At 25.9% G+C, this 17,367-nt stretch overlaps 3 protein-coding genes across 5 annotated transcripts; 2 read left to right on the top strand and 1 right to left on the bottom strand.

The window, feature by feature from the left end:
* The first annotated feature begins 457 nt into the window (after positions 1–457).
* On the top strand, positions 458–6,731 carry LOC126900398 (E3 ubiquitin-protein ligase TRIM23-like). Of its 2 annotated transcripts, XM_050676081.1 has the most exons (8): positions 459–712; positions 1,276–1,572; positions 1,634–1,918; positions 4,473–4,581; positions 5,439–5,854; positions 5,913–6,152; positions 6,220–6,345; positions 6,408–6,731. In XM_050676081.1, the coding sequence occupies exons 1-8, from the start codon at positions 641–643 to the stop codon at positions 6,585–6,587; spliced, it is 1,725 nt and encodes a 574-aa protein (XP_050532038.1). In that variant the 5' UTR covers positions 459–640; the 3' UTR covers positions 6,588–6,731. The 2 variants fall into 2 exon arrangements, with proteins under 2 accessions (XP_050532039.1, XP_050532038.1); XM_050676082.1 differs by lacking the exon at positions 6,408–6,731 and having other exon boundaries at positions 458–712; positions 6,239–6,346.
* LOC126900412 (mpv17-like protein 2) lies at positions 6,627–8,918 on the bottom strand. 2 transcript variants are annotated; one of them, XM_050676106.1, is made up of 4 exons: positions 8,158–8,918; positions 7,858–8,096; positions 6,821–6,949; positions 6,627–6,754 (listed from the first exon to the last, which is right to left on the bottom strand). In XM_050676106.1, the coding sequence occupies exons 1-4, from the start codon at positions 8,336–8,338 to the stop codon at positions 6,713–6,715; spliced, it is 591 nt and encodes a 196-aa protein (XP_050532063.1). In that variant the 5' UTR covers positions 8,339–8,918; the 3' UTR covers positions 6,627–6,712. The 2 variants fall into 2 exon arrangements, with proteins under 2 accessions (XP_050532063.1, XP_050532062.1); XM_050676105.1 differs by having other exon boundaries at positions 6,713–6,949; positions 8,158–8,916.
* A 4,560-nt stretch (positions 8,919–13,478) lies between these two features.
* On the top strand, positions 13,479–15,944 carry LOC126900406 (calreticulin). The gene is made up of 5 exons (XM_050676093.1): positions 13,479–13,757; positions 13,834–14,142; positions 14,975–15,435; positions 15,510–15,704; positions 15,770–15,944. The coding sequence occupies exons 1-5, from the start codon at positions 13,667–13,669 to the stop codon at positions 15,926–15,928; spliced, it is 1,215 nt and encodes a 404-aa protein (XP_050532050.1). The 5' UTR covers positions 13,479–13,666; the 3' UTR covers positions 15,929–15,944.
* The last annotated feature ends 1,423 nt before the right edge of the window (positions 15,945–17,367 follow it).

Here is a 17,367-nt window from a genome sequence, read left to right as displayed (position 1 = left end):
GATGATAAGTGAAGTGATAAGACCGCCATCTTTTAATATAGTTTACATTCATACGAAAATTTTCCATGATGAAATAAAAAAAAATTGTTCTCTGCAAAATGCTTAAACTATAAGAAATTCTGAATTGTATTTGAGTATTTTTTAGGTAATTGAGGTGATAGAAGGATTATCCGAGTAGAAATTTCATAACATTCGTAATAATTACAGGGAATAAATATCAAATCGTATGCTCGATTTAAAATATTAATTTAAATATATTTTTGATTTTAAATAATATGAATTACAAGTGATCAATTCTTATCTAATACTCCAAATAAGAACAACTAAAATTTTTGGCGAAGGAGCCAAAGGAATTACTTTAAATTTTTATTCGTTAATATTTAGTTCCATGAATTTATTTGACAGCTGATATATTAATTTAATAACAAAAGATAACATTGAGATTATCATATTATAGAAATATTTTATTTTAATTTTAATAGTTTCAACTTAAATGTTTAATGAGACTTAACAGCAGATATTTCACTAAAAATAAATTGACAATTACGCATTTATAATTATAATCCATCTTCTTATTTATATTAATTATATTTGGACATCTATGTTTCAATCAAGTACAGTGTCTTAGCAATAAAGCATTATGAGTGGAAGTAATTTTGATTATAATTCAATGACATTTGTTAGAGCTACACCTTCTACTGACAAAATAGATGTAATATTCTAGTTATAAAATAATTTTTAAACTTTGTGTAGAAGAATCATATGTCACTGACTATATAAAAACTACTGCTTTCATAATACTCAAAATACTTCACAATAGCATATAACAATGTGTAAAATTGCAATGACTATGTCAGTTTGTGGTAGTAGAAAGAAGACCTTTTGAATAAATTATATATATTTTAAACATTATTTTTAAATATGAATGATATGAACTACTCAAATTTTTCATTTATGAGTTATTTAAAAGTTGATGTTGTAGCAAAACTTTCAATTATAGATAAAATAAAATTTATATTTAAGTGTTAATAAGCTGAAGTGGAGTAAATATGAACAAATGGGGATTGTAAATTTATTATTTCTCTTAGAATATTTCATATATATATTATTCTAGATTCTATAATTCTAATTCTTAAGTATACATTTATCTTTTTTAGTTTAATTCAAAAATAAATAAATTGACTGTTTCATTAAAAATATTCTTAAAATTATCTCATTAATTTATATTTGTCACTTTATTTTGTTTATAAAATCTGTTTTTCTTAATTTTTACAGTTACTAGAATGTAGAGTATGTGAAGATATATTTAGCCTCCAAGGAGAGAAAGTTCCAAGACTTTTATATTGTGGTCACACAATATGTCATTCATGTTTGATACGTTTGTATCAACGGTGTTCATCAGTACAATGCCCCTTTGATAGACAAACAACACCAGTTGGATCATCTGGTGTGTGGGGATTAAAAAAAAATTTTGCATTATTAGAATTATTAGAACGTTTACAAAAAAATAACAAAACAGAAATTAACATCAATACCTACATGAATGCTGAAACAATGGAAAAAGAAGAACAAGTAATGAATTTGTCGACTTATAAAACTTCTTAAGTAAATTTTAATGTTCTATATTATATAGTTGCATGTACTTTGTGATGAAAATGACAATCATACAGCTGTCCTTTATTGTACAGTATGTTGTACAAATTTGTGTTTTTACTGCTCTGAACAAACACACAGTACACGGACTCTAGCTAAACATCGAAGAGTTCCTTTATCAGAAAAACCACAAGAACGACCTCGTTGTCCATTACATCCATCTCATGTTGCTGAGTTTACATGTTTACAAGACACTTGTCATCAACCATCTCCTCCACTTATGTGTTTTGTATGTAAAGATTATGGTGTGCATAAAAATCATAAGGTATGATATAGATTTTAATACTTCTACTTTCTTTTTTTTTGTTAACAGCCCAAAGGCTGGTTGGCAGCAATTTTCCACTCCTGACACTTCTTAGCTTTCCTTTGTAATTCGCAATAAAATCTGCAGTCCATATCTCTAACTATTTGACTAATGTAATCCAGTGGTGGTCTCCCTCTGCTGTTGTTCCCTTCAATGGCACCTTCTATTATTCTGCTTAGTAGACTGTTATGACGCAGTACTTATCTAATTAACTTGGCTCTTCATGTTTTTAATGTCTTCAGAAAACTCCTTGTTTCTCCGGCTCTGCGATAAACTTCTTTATTTGTTATGTGTTCTGTCCAACTTATTCTTAGTAGCCTTCTGTAACACTAAGTCTCAAACGCTAGGAGTCTTTATTCTTCTATTTTACCTATGGTCCATGTCTCACTTCCATACAGTGTTACACTCCAAACATAAGCCTTTAGTAGGTTATTCCTCACTTTCATATCAATATTTCTGGATATGAACATATTTTTATTGCTCTGAAATGCACATTTAGCCTGGTTTATTCTGCTTATGATCTCTCAGGTACTACGACCGTCCTCTGTTATCTTACTTCCCAAGTATTTATATTCATTTACTTGCTCTAATGTGTCACCATCTAATGTAATTTGAGTTGGGGTTCTTTCGTTACGGCTGCAAACAAAGACTTTAGTCTTTGCCCTGTTTATTTTCATATTGTACTCATTTTTCATTGTTGAGTTCATTTTTTCTAAGATATTCTGTAGATCCACTTCATTATCTGTTATTACCGTTATGTCATCTGCAAATCTTATATTAAATCAGTTTCATAGGTTTTTTGGAACAGTTCATAAATAATCTTTTTGCTATTTTTTCCACAATCTTTTAAAAGTTCTGCCGGAATTTCATCAATTCTGGGTGCTTTTTTGTTCTTCAGCTCCAATAATGCCTTATCAAACACTTCCCTAATTATACTTTGGTCTACTTCTTCCGTGTCACTCTTACTTTCTTCTTCTATCTTTGCGTCTATTGTCATATCTTCTTTGCAATATAGTTGTTCTAAGTCCTTTTACTAAAATTTTGCTGCCTCTGCTTCTTCATATATAATATTGCCATTTGTTTCTTTAATACTTGCCGTTTTAACTTTTCTTTCCTTTAAAAAATCTTCTAACCATCCCATACGCCTTATCCATTAGTCCAACTTTTAGTGCTTCATTAATATCCTGGCAAATATTATTTAAAAATACTTCCTTGCTTTTCTTGCATTCTCTATTTATTGCATTTTTTAGTTGCTTGTATTTTTCCATCCCTCTTTGGTCTGTAGTATTTTTATAACTTCTCCTTTAATTAATCATTTTTAGGATTTCTTCGTTTATCCATCCTTTTCTATTAGTTTCTTTAAATTTTCCTAAAATGTCATCCACATTCTTTAATATGCATCGTTTGATATTTCCCCATTTTTCCTCAATGCTTGAAGTACTTTTTGTATCATACGTCTCCATCATAGTTTTATCTGTCTTTTCTTTGTATGAATTTTTGATTTCTTCCACTTTCAGGTTTATCAGTTGTAACTTTTTAAAAGTTCACAATGCATCAAGACCCGGTTATGATCGCTATTAATATCGGCTTCTGGGTAACTTTTACTGTCTTTAACTTGATTTTTTTATCTTCCTTTTACAAATATATATTCTATTTGTGGTCTTCTTATGTTGCCGGGAGCTTTCCACGTATATTGTTTTCTTTTGTAATACTGGAAGTGTGTGTTTGTTATTATTAGATTATTCCGTACACAGAACTCTAGTAATATTTCAACTCTAGGGTTTCTAATTCCAAGTCCATACTTGCCGACAATATTTTTTTCTTTCCCTTCCCCCACAGTGGCATTAAAGTCTCCTAGGATTATAAGATTTTCTTCTCCTTTGACAGTCTTTATTAAACCATTTAGTTCTTCATATATTCTTTCTACTTCATCTTCCTCGTTTTCTGATGTGGGCATATAGACTTGAATAATCACAGTATCTACTGGTTTGGTATCTAATTTGTCTACTTCTATAGTGTACTATAAATAATTGTAAAAATTACATATATTAATATTATATAAATGGATATAAGTTAACTAAAAGACACAACAATCTAAGTCCTTTTTTCAATTTTTCAGTAAAAACAAAATTAAGTTTTATCAAAGAAATTTTATTTACTCTATATTTACTTCAATGATTTAGCCTCATTATTTATTTATTTTTTTTTGAAGCTATACATCTAGAATTAGTTAAAATGTAAAAATTGTGTTTTTATTTGTTTGATTTAATAAACTGTGTATATAGATTATTTTGTTAATGGCTTAAATTTCCTAAAATATTGGTCTTGGGATTTCAATCATAATTATAAAAAATAAGTAACATAAAGTTTTGAATAAAATATCAAATTCTCGTTTTTATAAAAAGTGAACTTTTATTGATATACCTCTCAAATATAGAAAAATGTACTTGTAATTATTGAAAATATGGTAGTTTTATTTTATTTTTTATATATAAATATTATTTTTAATTTTAAGCACGCATTAGTTGAAGCAGAAGCAGAAAATATACGTACTATGGTGAAAAATGCTGGACCCTTAATGAGAAATTTAATGGAAGAAATTAATGAAACTATTCAGAGATTGGGTAAATTATTTCTTTTTAAATTATTTTTTTTTCCAGCTTCATTTTTCTTGCTTTAACATACCCTCCATGTATTCTTTCATATCCTCTCCTCTCATTACCAATATATACATTTATATCACCATATCCTCATTACTTGGTATTTCTTGCATACTTCATCCATTTTTCTACAAGGAACTTCTTTGTATTTCTCTTTACATCTTATTTCTGAAGCATATTTACATACTACTTTCATAACTCAAAAATTAATTTTACTATTATAATTAGATTACTTTTTCTGATTATGTTTATTACTTTACTTTTTATCCTCTTGTCCATTATTACTCCTACACCATTCCTTGTATTTTTCTAATCTGAATATATTATTTTATACCCGTTATCCATTTCTCTTGCTTCTTTCCATTAGTTCCTGCATACAACAAATATTGATTTTCCTCCTCTTCAATATTTCTACTAATTCTCTACTCCTACTTGTTAATGTTCCAACATTCCACATACTTATTATTACTTTATAAATATCTGTTGTACCTAGACACTAGTTTAACTTAGAATTTAGTGATGAAGTCTTTACACTGTTGACAGTAAAAGCATTTGGTAGGTCTGTACACAATTAGTTAGATAACTACGTTATTTCCTCTTACCTGTTGTCTCCATGTATATCTGAGATGAGACAATCCACCTATGTTTTGTTAAGAACTCGTTATATTTATTGAAAAAATGTTACACAGGCTGTCGACCTAATACATTTTTATTTGTCACCTCTTACAACTAGCATAGGGACTGTGGAAGTATTCTGACCCTCTTTCAGGGGTATAAAAATACCTTAAACTAGTGATTATCAATTATATATTTTCTTACAGATCAAGCTATGTTACGCTTAGAAGGTGGAGAATCATCTAATCTTGTTGAAAATGAAATAAATAACACTGGTACAGGCTGTATGGCACGAGCCCGAGTACAACTTTATTTCCAACATTTACGAGAAACTTTACAAGTTCAAGAAGCTGCTGCATTAAGCGCTGTTGATACACACATTCGAGAAAGATTGGCTTCATTGCGATGTTTGCAAGAAGATTTAGCATCATCATTATCACAAGTAGCAGTAATATGTGTGCAATGTGAACAAGCAGTGAGACAAGATGATACTCGTGTTCTATCTGCTAGTGTTGATATAAACCATGCTTTGAATGTTATTGAAAAACATAAACAAATGTTTACCGAACTTGGACAAGAACAAATACAACCAGATTCTAGTATACCAATAACTTTTACTAAAGTAAACATTTTATTTGTAAGTATTATTATAACAAATTTTAAATTATGAATATTTGTAGGACAATAGAGTACACATTGGGCCAAAAATGGAAATACGTGTTGTTACTCTAGGCTTAGATGGAGCAGGCAAAACTAGCGTTTTATTTAAATTGAAACAAAATGAATTTATGACTATGATTCCTACACTTGGATTTAATGTAGAAACAGTTGACTATAAAAATATGAAATTTACAATATGGGATGTTGGTGGACAACCTAAATTAAGGCCATTATGGAAACATTACTATCTTAATACACAAGTATTTACACAATTAATTAACTAATAAACTTATTATAGTACTAATTAAAAATAATAATTATTAACAGGCAGTTGTATTTGTGATAGATTCAAGTGATCAACCAAGATTATTAGAATCTTCCAATGAATTGGCAAAACTTATGACAGAAAAAGAACTAAAAGATGCAGCTTTATTAATTTTAGCTAACAAACAAGTACATATTGATGTATAAATTGCTCAAAAATAAATTTAACTCAATGTTTTGATGTTTTATAGGATATCCCTGGTTGTGTAACTGTTGAAACAATAACAGAATTATTTGGTTTGTATAAGTTATGTTGCGGAAGAAGTTGGCATATACAATCTTGTGATGCTCAAAGTGGAAATGGCCTTCATGATGGACTTGATTGGCTTGCTAGGCAGTTAGTTGCATCTGGAGTCCATGATCTCAATTAATTATAATAGTTAAGAATTTAAAAGTGACTATGTATAAAAAATTCTACTAGAAATTTTTTACCATGTAATATATATATTTATTAATTATATTATTTTTTCTTGCAAATGGCCTAAATTAAAAATGTTTAGGTTTGTTCTTGTTGATCTGTAGTTTGTATTTTGTTATGCTGAAATGGATAATAACTTTTTTTGTAATTTTTGTAAATGAAAATCTTATTCAAAGTTCTACTTACTGAGTACTTCATATATGATAAAAATGTATCGTATATGATAGATACTGCATTTATAAATATTAGTCTATAGTTTGGGTCAACAAACTTGAAATTAATATACTGTGTTGGGATAAATACTCCACAATCAACCTTATAATAAAAAAAAAATCATTAAAAAATTGTAGAAACTGATAGTTAATTTCTCAAAGTTTAAAAGATCTTTAAAAATAAAGTACAGTAGAAACTCAATCAAGCATCATTCTTTGTTCATCACATCATTATATGACATTCAGGCGCTACTTCTTTGTAAAAATAGAAAACAGTTTCTAAAAATACTAATTTTTATATAGAATGTTTGTCTCCTTCCTTAAAATCTTAATGTCAAAGCACTATGTAAAAAATTTAAATTGTTTTACCTATTATAAAATATATAAAATAAAGTATATTATAAACAGAAAAATATAATTTTGTATTATTTTTTAATTATTTTGTATAATTATTTAAAATTATTATATAAATAATATATAAAAATTATTTTGTATAATTTTACATAATTCTGTAAATATTTCAGTTCTATTCCTGATGATGTCAGATAATTGAGTTTCTTCTGTACTATTCAAAAACTAATTTTTTTTTATCAACAGTTTTAATAATACAATTATGTTAATTGGAATTTTTCATTTGTACTTAAAATTTATTACACTAAATTGGATGTTATGATCTTTTTAATGTCTTGTTAAAAAAATTAATAAAAAGATCTGCGTGTGTTCTATGTAAATTTTCGCTTTATTAATTATGTTAGGTAATTTTAACTTTTGAAATTAAAATAATGGCAGCACATGCTTACTAAGTAAAAATACAATGTTACCATTACAATTTGTTTTTCAGTTTTAAATCTTGTTGAAATTTTAAAAAAGAATTATAGAAATATTACTTTTTTAAGTAAAATCCCTAATTGAATATATTAGTAAATTTTATTGTTACAACTATAGTTTAGTTCTTGTTAAATTCCATGTAATATGCTCATATAAATATTGAAATATTTAAGTATAGCTAACCAGAAAGATAGTTGTGAATTTTTCTTTGAGTTCTTTATTTATTTCAGTCCACGTATTGTTTTCTAAAAGACCCAAGCCATAAATAAAAATGAATATATTAACTGGTGTACATAAAACTTGGTCTAAAATTATTTTTCTTGCTATTATTCTCATTTCTTTGCCAGGGTATTGTTTGTCTAGTTGACAATAAAAAAAATGTTGCAGTGTTCCTAAAATTGTTCCTACTATAGATATTCTACCTAGAAATAATAAATCAATTCATTTCAGTTATTTAGTATTGTTACAGTATAAGATACATACCAGTTCTTGTCCAATCAAATTTGTCAGATATTCCACGATAAAGTTCAATATTTTGTTGTAAGACATCTCCACTACTCATCAACACTGTTCCACTTATTGTATTAATTGAATATAAATGTTTATTAAATAAGTATATTGCAAAACGAGTTACTATTGTGTAGATTTTCCTTTTGAGAGGCATACAGTTTTAAAGCAGTTAAGTTGAGTATAAACTAATACAACGTTTCAACAACATCGTTAGAATTATTTACAAGGTTTTCAATACGATGTGTTTTCATTGCATAAGATTTTTAATTTGGCTCATTGCCTACTATATAAGTGAATGCAAATGCAATATGCATGTGATTTCTCTTAATTTCATTATACTTTTTAAATTTAAATGTGAAAAAAACAAATGTCTTTTGAAATAATTTACAGCAATTATCTAATTATAGTTTTGATTTGTAATGGTGTGGAGTTTTCCTTTTTTTGTTAAATGTTTGGTTGTTTATTGGTTAGCAGCCCACTAGAAGAAATGTATATCAATATGGATTGTTTTTTAGACGAATTAAATTTGTCAATTTGTAAACTGCATTTTTTTGTGGGCTTATCCATTGTGATAACAAGAAGTTTAGCACTCCAAATTATGAAAAAATAAAACTAAAATTTGAAATTATCGATTGTCTTAACGTCTTTTTAAACACGCACAATAACATCCATGTACAATTAAAAAATTGTATTTGTGGAGGAATTAACTTGAGGATTATCATACAATAAACATTTATGAGAACATATATATAAAAACTCCATGTCAAAAGTATCGATTATAAATATATATTGGCCGAATAACTTGTCTGGGTAATCTTTATATGATTACAAATATATTATTCATATTATACCTCAACTATTCGCGAGATATAAAAAGCACAGGTGTTAACAAATGCATAACATTCAGTAACACATAAACAAAGCGTTGAAATGAAAACAATTCTTAGTGGCAATTCTCAAATCAAATGTTAAATATTAATATTTTGTAACATTAAAATGAATACTTCAAGGAAACGCTATTTGAAAATTATTCATATTTTTAAATGAATAAACTAAAATTGATTAACATGAATGGTACTTCATCAGTCTTGTAAAATATTCTAATAAAAATATTTCAATACTTTATTTGCATTTTTATGGTATTCTTAAAAAAATATGTATTCGATTACATGTATACTGAATACTTATTTTAGTTTCTTATTTTATAAATAACCTAATCCTTCAATTAAACTTATCAAACGTAGGATTGTCTAGTGCTCAATTATCTTGGCATGAATTTTTTCATTTTAATAAAATATATTTAATATAAATATATAATGTACAAGTTATATATTGTATATATATATATATATAATATGTATTTACAAATTTTATTTTATTTTAAATATTGTCATAGTAATTGAAACATATTTTAAGTATCCAAATTATATTTTGAATGTATATTTTTATTGACATTCGAATCATATTCTTTTTAATAGTTTTTTTTGGAATACTTATTCTGAATAAAAAAGAAGAATTGCTAATTGATTATTTATAATTTAAAATTTCATTTTTTCCAAATATTATATATACATATATATAGAAAAATGATATAAAAACAGTATATTAATAGTAAATTCTTAGTGAGTGCTGTTATCTCATTATCACTTTCTCGTGATTTAATGTTAATAATTTGTTTTTAAGGGTAAGGAATATTTAAAATAATTTTAATTCCAACGGAAACAAAAATTACTTATATTAATGGCTAATTTACTAATAAATTAGTCGAATTGAGTAGATATATAAATATTTGTAGCTTAAATCGCAAAGCCGTATAATTGGATTAATACAGGCCCGGAAAGACTTGGTGATTTACTGAATTTTCCCAGTAGGCTCCTTTGACTTGGGGTCCCTCATAAATATATGGTTATACATTTTATGATTGTTATAAGATATAAGATGATAACAATTTACATTGCACGATATGTTATTAATATTGAAATGTTAGTTTGTTTTCTACGTTTGGTTAAATAAATTATTTTAATATTTAATGTTTTTGTTATAGAAAAAATTGTGTTTAAAATTAAATGTTTTGTCTTAATATATATATTTTTTAATTAATAATGGATTTAAATCCTTTCAGTAAATGATGGCGATCTTTGAATTTTTTTGTACGTGTATAATTTTTTTTTAAATTTGCTTAAACAACAATGCAAAACTAAATAAAAATTCTAACTTCTTTTTATTAATATTTTAACAATTAGCGATTCAGAATAAAATTTGTTTGAGCAAAATTAAAAAAAATCATCGAAGGTCCTGTTTTATGTATGATTGGTTTCTCAAGTAAAATTCTTAGAGTAATTCTTTTCCTAATTCTGTTGTGAATCAATACTTTTAAAAATTAATTGGCATATATACATTAATAACTAAGTGTAAATACATAATTTGCATTTGCTAAACTACAAGGGGTTATACAATTTGTTAGTCTTGGCTTGGTTTTATCAAGTTAATTGAAAAACAATTTATCAAAATGAGCGACATTACATATTAGGGGGCAAACGTCCACTCTCTCTAAAGTGTAGTAATTTATGATCAATTAGCAATTGATATTTCATTTTTAAGTATTATAAGTCTTCATTTAGCAATTTTATCGCATAATATGTATATTATATTAGTGTTTATTGAATAAAGTATTATCCAACTCACCAATCTTATCTTTAACAACTTATGTCTATTAATAAACACGTACTCTTATATTCAATGCAAGTTTATCATTGATCATTGGTGTTGAAGATTTTTATTAACATATATCAAAAAAAATAAGAATAAATTTATGGCCTATTGAAACAGATTATTGCTACCTATGGTGTTAAGAAATCCAAATTTTTATACTATCTTAAAATGTAAACAGTTGATTGAATAAAAAAAATGATACGACAAAATGGTTTATTTTTTTTTCTAATACATTATCAAATTAAAAATAAGGATTCCTATTTAAAAAAATTAAAATTAAGTTTTTTTATCCCCATGAGAAATGAAAAAAGAAAAATTTAATTAATTATTTATATTGAGAGGTATATTTTTTAAGAGAAAATATAATTTGTTGATTAGGTTAAATGGAACATTTAATTTTACTCGTGTGAAAAGTATAAAATTAATACTTTATTTATTAAAAATTATTTATACGCTTATTTAATTCTAAACCCTCGACATTATTGTAGAGATTTTTGAACCAAAAAAATTTTTTCGTTACAAAAAATTAAAATTTACGATAGTTCCTGAAAAAGTTTATGAATGTCTTATCCAAAATCTTTCACATTGTATGTTATGAATAAACTTTTTCAAATATTGTCATGCACTAGATATATTCACAACATTTTTTAATTTTTTAAGAATTTATACACTACAATATTTATCTATATATAAATGTTTTGAACGTGAATTTGAGTTAATTATTATCGTTAATTCTAATAATCTAGATACTCGTGATACTTATTTTCCTATTATTAGGTTATTTAATTATATAATATTATTAAAGAGTTTTAAAATAAATAAGTAGATTAACTTTGAGGAGCTACATAATATTAGCTAGGATATTTTGAAATATAAATTTTAAGCTTTTTAATCATTTACGAAAATAAATATAACATTTTTTGGGTTACTACATAATTAAAATTAAATTATGGTCGTACACATACTTAAAATATTTGTTCAATATTAGACTATTATTGTTAATAAGAATTGTATTAAATATTCAAAGACGTTAAATAGTCAATCGAGTAAATAGTTTACATACCTAATTATATCACTAATTGATATTTTTTATGACTTTCATTTAGTTGTGTGATACCTTTAAAATAAAATTGTAGTCAAATTTTCATATATTTATAATCAATTATCTAATAGAAATTTTAGGGTCGGTTATAAATTTTGTACATGTGCACTGGAAGACATACATTAAAAACAGGTAAATTATTAGAAAATAATAGTTTTATATTAGTAGTATGTCTTCCATGTATCAACCAAATATAGGCTTAAATATAGTTTTGTTTGATTTAGCTGAGCTCTCTATTTTCCAGTAAAAAATTTCTTTGTAATAATATAAAGGAAATATAGTGACACATAAAATGTAGATAATATAGTAGATCAATGGTGCAATTAGTGGTGTTGGAACTTACTTTTTATAATATGTATATGATGTTATACATGTATTTGTCTAAAGAGAAAATAAATAATTTTCTTAATAAAATTTGTTTAGCACAAAAAACGTTTCCAAAAATTTTTGATAGATCGACAGAAATGTTAAGACATTGTTATGACAAAATGTTAAGTGACATGCGCAGGTGTACCGCGCTACATGACTAGAATGAAGTACCCATAGGTACAGTTTGTTTATTCATTCATGTAGAATAAAATGTAAAAAATTTTAATTAAAATATTAGAGCGAAATAATCATTGGATTAAAAATTACAAGAGTTGTTAGATAGATTTGTTTCATTCTGTATATACAGTGAGTCAAGTATCGTTTAATTACTTGTTCAAACATTTTTTTAATGTCAACTGTACTGAAAGGTTTGTAAGATAATGATAATTCCAGAGACTAATTATTTTTTCTAGACTATATTCGAATATAGTTCGCTATATATAGCGAGTCAAGTATATTTGACTCACTATATATAAACTATATACATTTATAACTGTTAAGTCTTAGAATTAAAATTAAAAAAAATAAAATATGTGTTCTACGAATTAGAGTTTAATATATAAAAATAATTCCTGGAACAGAGTTTTAAACTGAGAAATTTATTATGCTCGCTAAATATGACTTAAATAACTGTTTCAAAAAGAAAATGTTATTTCATCTACAATTATCTTTTTTTTTTTTAGAGCTGTATTTTCTATGATCATGAGTTCCTAATTTAGTTAATATTTATTTAGTGATGTATTTACATTTTGTGTAAACATTTTATAGTTCAAAAACAGTTGTTTCTTTTTTATGCAAATATTAATCTGTTTTTTCTAAACTAATATAATATTATACTATGCTTAAAATAAGCATTATCGGTGTTTAATGAACATAATATTAAAAACAAGTAATTTTTACAGTTACTCATTTTTTATGGATTAAAAAATATTTTCATAAATAATATTTGAATTATCGCGGGAATCAAAGTGGTCAATAGTGTTACATAGTTCATTTTTAAGGTTATGCGGTCGACACGGCGATCGGCATAGCGTGTTGTACACCGGTTGGCTGTCAGATTGAACCAATCATAGTTGTCCATCTGGCTGACTTCAAAAACCCTAAGTACGATAACTCCCGGCTGCCATCGTCGTCACTGGTAATTGAAAGCGCGTTCATTTATAACTCTTAGTAGTCTGTTTCTTTACTTTTCATTTTTAGGTTTTCTCGTGACCGCGTAGGTTAGAAGTTTAACTGGGGTAGTGTGGTGATTCTATTACAATTTGTCTTACAATAGTTTTAGTAATATAGGTGTGAACAATGAAAGTGTCGACTAATTTAGCACTTTGTGCTTTGCTATGTTTAGCTATTGTTAACGCGGAAATATACTTTGAGGAAAACTTCCCTGATGGTGAGTTTAAGTAAAAAAAATTATATATGAGTTTTATTTAAAATATAGTTTAAATCAATTTAATTATTATTTACAGACACCTGGGAATCTGAATGGACTTACTCTGAACACCCAGGAAAAGAGTTTGGAAAATTTAAACATAGTTCTGGTGCATTCTATAATGATGCCGAAGCTGATAAAGGTATCCAAACATCTCAAGATGCTCGATTTTATGCTGTTTCCAGAAAATTCCAGCCGTTTAGCAATGAAGGCAAAAACTTAGTTATTCAGTACACTGTGAAACATGAACAAAACATTGATTGTGGTGGTGGCTATGTAAAATTGTTCAACTGTGCTCTTGAACCTAAAAAAATGCACGGTGAAACACCTTATGAAATTATGTTTGGTATGTATTTAAATACGTTTTCTTTTAAACTCATTTATGTTAAATAGATATTGATTTATTTTATAAATACCTTATTTATATTATACTTTTTTTGTTTTTATAATTAATTGTCTATTATTTTAGCAAGTCAAATATATATATATATATATATATATATNAATAATTTTTGTATTAATAAATGGTTTTTATAACGAGTAATTTTATACTAAGCTTAAAAATGTAAGGTCATTCTACCTTTATGTAGAATTATACTATTGTGATTGCTCTTACAATAGTATAAAAATATATATTGATCACCTTGTAGATAATATCATAAATTTATTTTTTGCTAAGTTAATTGCTGAAATAAATTATTGTTATATATATATATAAAAATAATAATTTATTTTTGATCATACTCTAAGTGTTTATTATATCAGCCTAAATTGTAATTTAAAATTATCATAAATCAAAATAATTTTGCTTGTTTTCTCAGTAATTTTTTTTATGTATATTTAAATTGAGTTTGTGTAGACCTTTTAGATATTTAAATATTTTAGGTAATATAACTCATTTTTTATTTGTATGTAGTTATAAATTTTAACTTGTTAATAAAAATGGATAAAAAATATAAAATCTACACTTATTAAGAATTTTTTTCATAAATATTAAAATAATTATAATAGTTATACAGTAAAATAATAATTAAGATTATTTTGTTGGTATTTTGTTTGTAATAAAATCATGTTATATAATTAATTTTATATTTTAACAATACAATATTTATAGTATAAAATATTTAATACTCTAAATGAAATTGTATATTTATTTTAATTTATTATTACTATTTCAGGACCTGATATTTGTGGACCTGGAACCAAAAAAGTACATGTTATCTTCAGTTACAATGATAAAAATTTGTTAATTAACAAAGATATTCGCTGTAGAGATGATGTCTATACACATGTCTATACACTTATTGTGAAACCTGACAATACCTATGAAGTTTTAATTGACAATGAAAAAGTTGAATCTGGTGAACTAGAAGCTGATTGGGAGTTTTTAGCACCCAAAAAAATTAAGGATCCTAATGCTAAGAAACCAGAAGATTGGGATGAAAGGCCAACTATTGATGATCCAAATGATGAGAAACCAGAAGACTGGGATAAGCCCGAGCATATTCCTGACCCTGCTGCAACTAAACCAGAAGATTGGGATGATGAAATGGATGGTGAATGGGAACCTGGAATGATAGATAATCCTGAGTTTAAAGGTGAATGGAAACCCAAGCAGATTGATAATCCCAATTATAAGGTAATTTTCAAATAATCCAAATTATTAATAAAATAAATTAAAAATAATTTTTGTTATCTCAATTTTTTTTTCAGGGAGTTTGGGTACACCCTGAAATTGATAACCCAGAATACAAACCAGATGATAAATTATATTCTAGAAAAGAAATATGTGCTATTGGTTTTGATTTGTGGCAAGTTAAATCTGGTACCATATTCAACAATATTCTAATCACTGATGATATTGAATTGGCTAAAGAAAAGGCAAATTCAATTTGGAAGCCTAGATTTGTAAGATAAAATAATAATAAAATGTTTAAATTAAATAAACTTACTAAAAAAATTATTAATTTCAGGAGGGTGAAAAGAAAATGAAAGAAGCTCAAGATGAAGAAGAAAGAAAGAAAGAAGAACAAGAAGCTAAAAAGTCAGAAGACAATGCAGCTGATGAAGATGAGGATGAAGAAGATGAAGAACTTGCATCAAAATCTGAAGAGGCTCACGATGAGTTGTAAAAAAAAAAAATATATATAAGAAAAGACTGTTTTTAATGTCATTGTTTAAGTTGATATGATCATTATTATATTATATTATTTATTTGAGTTTTATCCGACCCAGTAAAGGACTGCCACGTTCTTATTTTTCCAATGTGCACTCTCATCTTCCATTTCTTTTTGTTTCAACCTAGTGTGTGATAACTTGTTAATTTCTTTTTCTTATTCCAAAATCACTCATGGTCTGGTCTTAAAGGTTTTTGAGGAAATATGTCAGCAGTCCTGCAAACTAAAAGAAACATTTTTATAATTAAATATATATATATAAATATATATATTTATGTATAAATATTTAGTCGTTTTTTTAGTACAATTCGTAATGTATTTTTTTTATGTATCAGAATTATCTTCTAAAATAGTATTATGGTTTATATTATAAATTTATACAATTACAGAGCAACTACACTACTTAAAATTTATACAATTTTATAATAAAAACTGTACAAATTATAAACTGCATAATTGAATATCATAACAAACCTTTCTGTTATTATAAGTATATCAAATTAATTTTGAATTTGTGAATAAATAGGGTATTTTAAACTGATCAAATATAGTAAGTGCTGTAATAATAAACAATAACAATATTTTTTTAATATTAAAATCATCACTATAATTTTCAAATTGCTATACCAAAATATTTAATAAGCAATACTTGTTATAACTATTTTAGCAATAAATTGTTATACTATCATAAAATATTAATTATTTATGTTCTTCAAAAAATTTATAATATTACTGGTAAATACAAAGCTTTTTTAATGTATATAAAAATGCAAACTAATGGAATCTATGTAAAGTATTAGTAATGTCAAAATTCAGTAATAAATTATTCGAGTATTTATTGACTTAAAGAGTTTGTGGAATACAGTGTTAAAAACAACCTTATTTCATGTAGTTACTTTGAGGCAGGCACGTAGACATGGGTGGGCCTGGCCCCCCTTAGATTTAATGTGGCCCAGGGTCGGCCCCCCCAAATTTAAAATTCAATTATTTTTACGAATTATCAATAACGTACTAGGCCTTATATACATTAAAATTATTACTAATTTGTGATTAAACACTACAGATTTCCATCGAAGCGTTTCTTATGATAGTGATTTTAATCACTGTCAGATTAAATCTGTACTGGACCCAACTATGCCACGTCCCCACTGTGCCACGACCTCACTGTGCTGGGTTTTTTTTTATATTTATCTGTTTAGTACCATCAGCCATACTCAATGACTGTCTGAAAAAATCATCTATTGTTTTTTTTATTATAAACTTTCACAAAAATCAACCATAAAGCATTAACAAAATAGGTTAAATATGTCATTTTTCATATTTTTAACATATTAATAATTAAAATCAGTATTAATTTAAAACAATTTTTTGTTATGTCAATACTTATTTTTTAA

This window comes from Daktulosphaira vitifoliae, unplaced genomic scaffold (assembly GCF_025091365.1).
Source record: "Daktulosphaira vitifoliae isolate Bord-2020 unplaced genomic scaffold, ASM2509136v1 Scaffold_3, whole genome shotgun sequence".
In the NCBI taxonomy this organism is placed as follows: Eukaryota; Metazoa; Arthropoda; class Insecta; order Hemiptera; family Phylloxeridae; genus Daktulosphaira; species Daktulosphaira vitifoliae.
This window is presented reverse-complemented; position numbering and strand designations above follow the sequence as displayed.

Bases quoted from the DNA above. Each gene is read 5' to 3' on its own strand.
- LOC126900398 (XM_050676081.1), top strand. From the start codon at position 641: ATGAGTGGAAGTAATTTTGATTATAATTCAATGACATTTGTTAGAGCT. The intron at 1,573-1,633 runs GTAATGAATTTG...TATATTATATAG, and splicing joins CAATGGAAAAAGAAGAACAA to TTGCATGTACTTTGTGATGA. The intron at 1,919-4,472 runs GTATGATATAGA...TTTAATTTTAAG, and splicing joins GTGTGCATAAAAATCATAAG to CACGCATTAGTTGAAGCAGA.
- LOC126900412 (XM_050676105.1), bottom strand. From the start codon at position 8,338: ATGCCTCTCAAAAGGAAAATCTACACAATAGTAACTCGTTTTGCAATA. The intron at 8,097-8,157 runs GTATGTATCTTA...TATTATTTCTAG, and splicing joins ATTTGATTGGACAAGAACTG to GTAGAATATCTATAGTAGGA. The intron at 6,950-7,857 runs GTTAGCTATACT...TTTTATTATAAG, and splicing joins AATTCACAACTATCTTTCTG to GTTGATTGTGGAGTATTTAT.
- LOC126900406 (XM_050676093.1), top strand. From the start codon at position 13,667: ATGAAAGTGTCGACTAATTTAGCACTTTGTGCTTTGCTATGTTTAGCT. The intron at 13,758-13,833 runs GTGAGTTTAAGT...TATTATTTACAG, and splicing joins TGAGGAAAACTTCCCTGATG to ACACCTGGGAATCTGAATGG. The intron at 15,436-15,509 runs GTAATTTTCAAA...TTTTTTTTTCAG, and splicing joins TTGATAATCCCAATTATAAG to GGAGTTTGGGTACACCCTGA.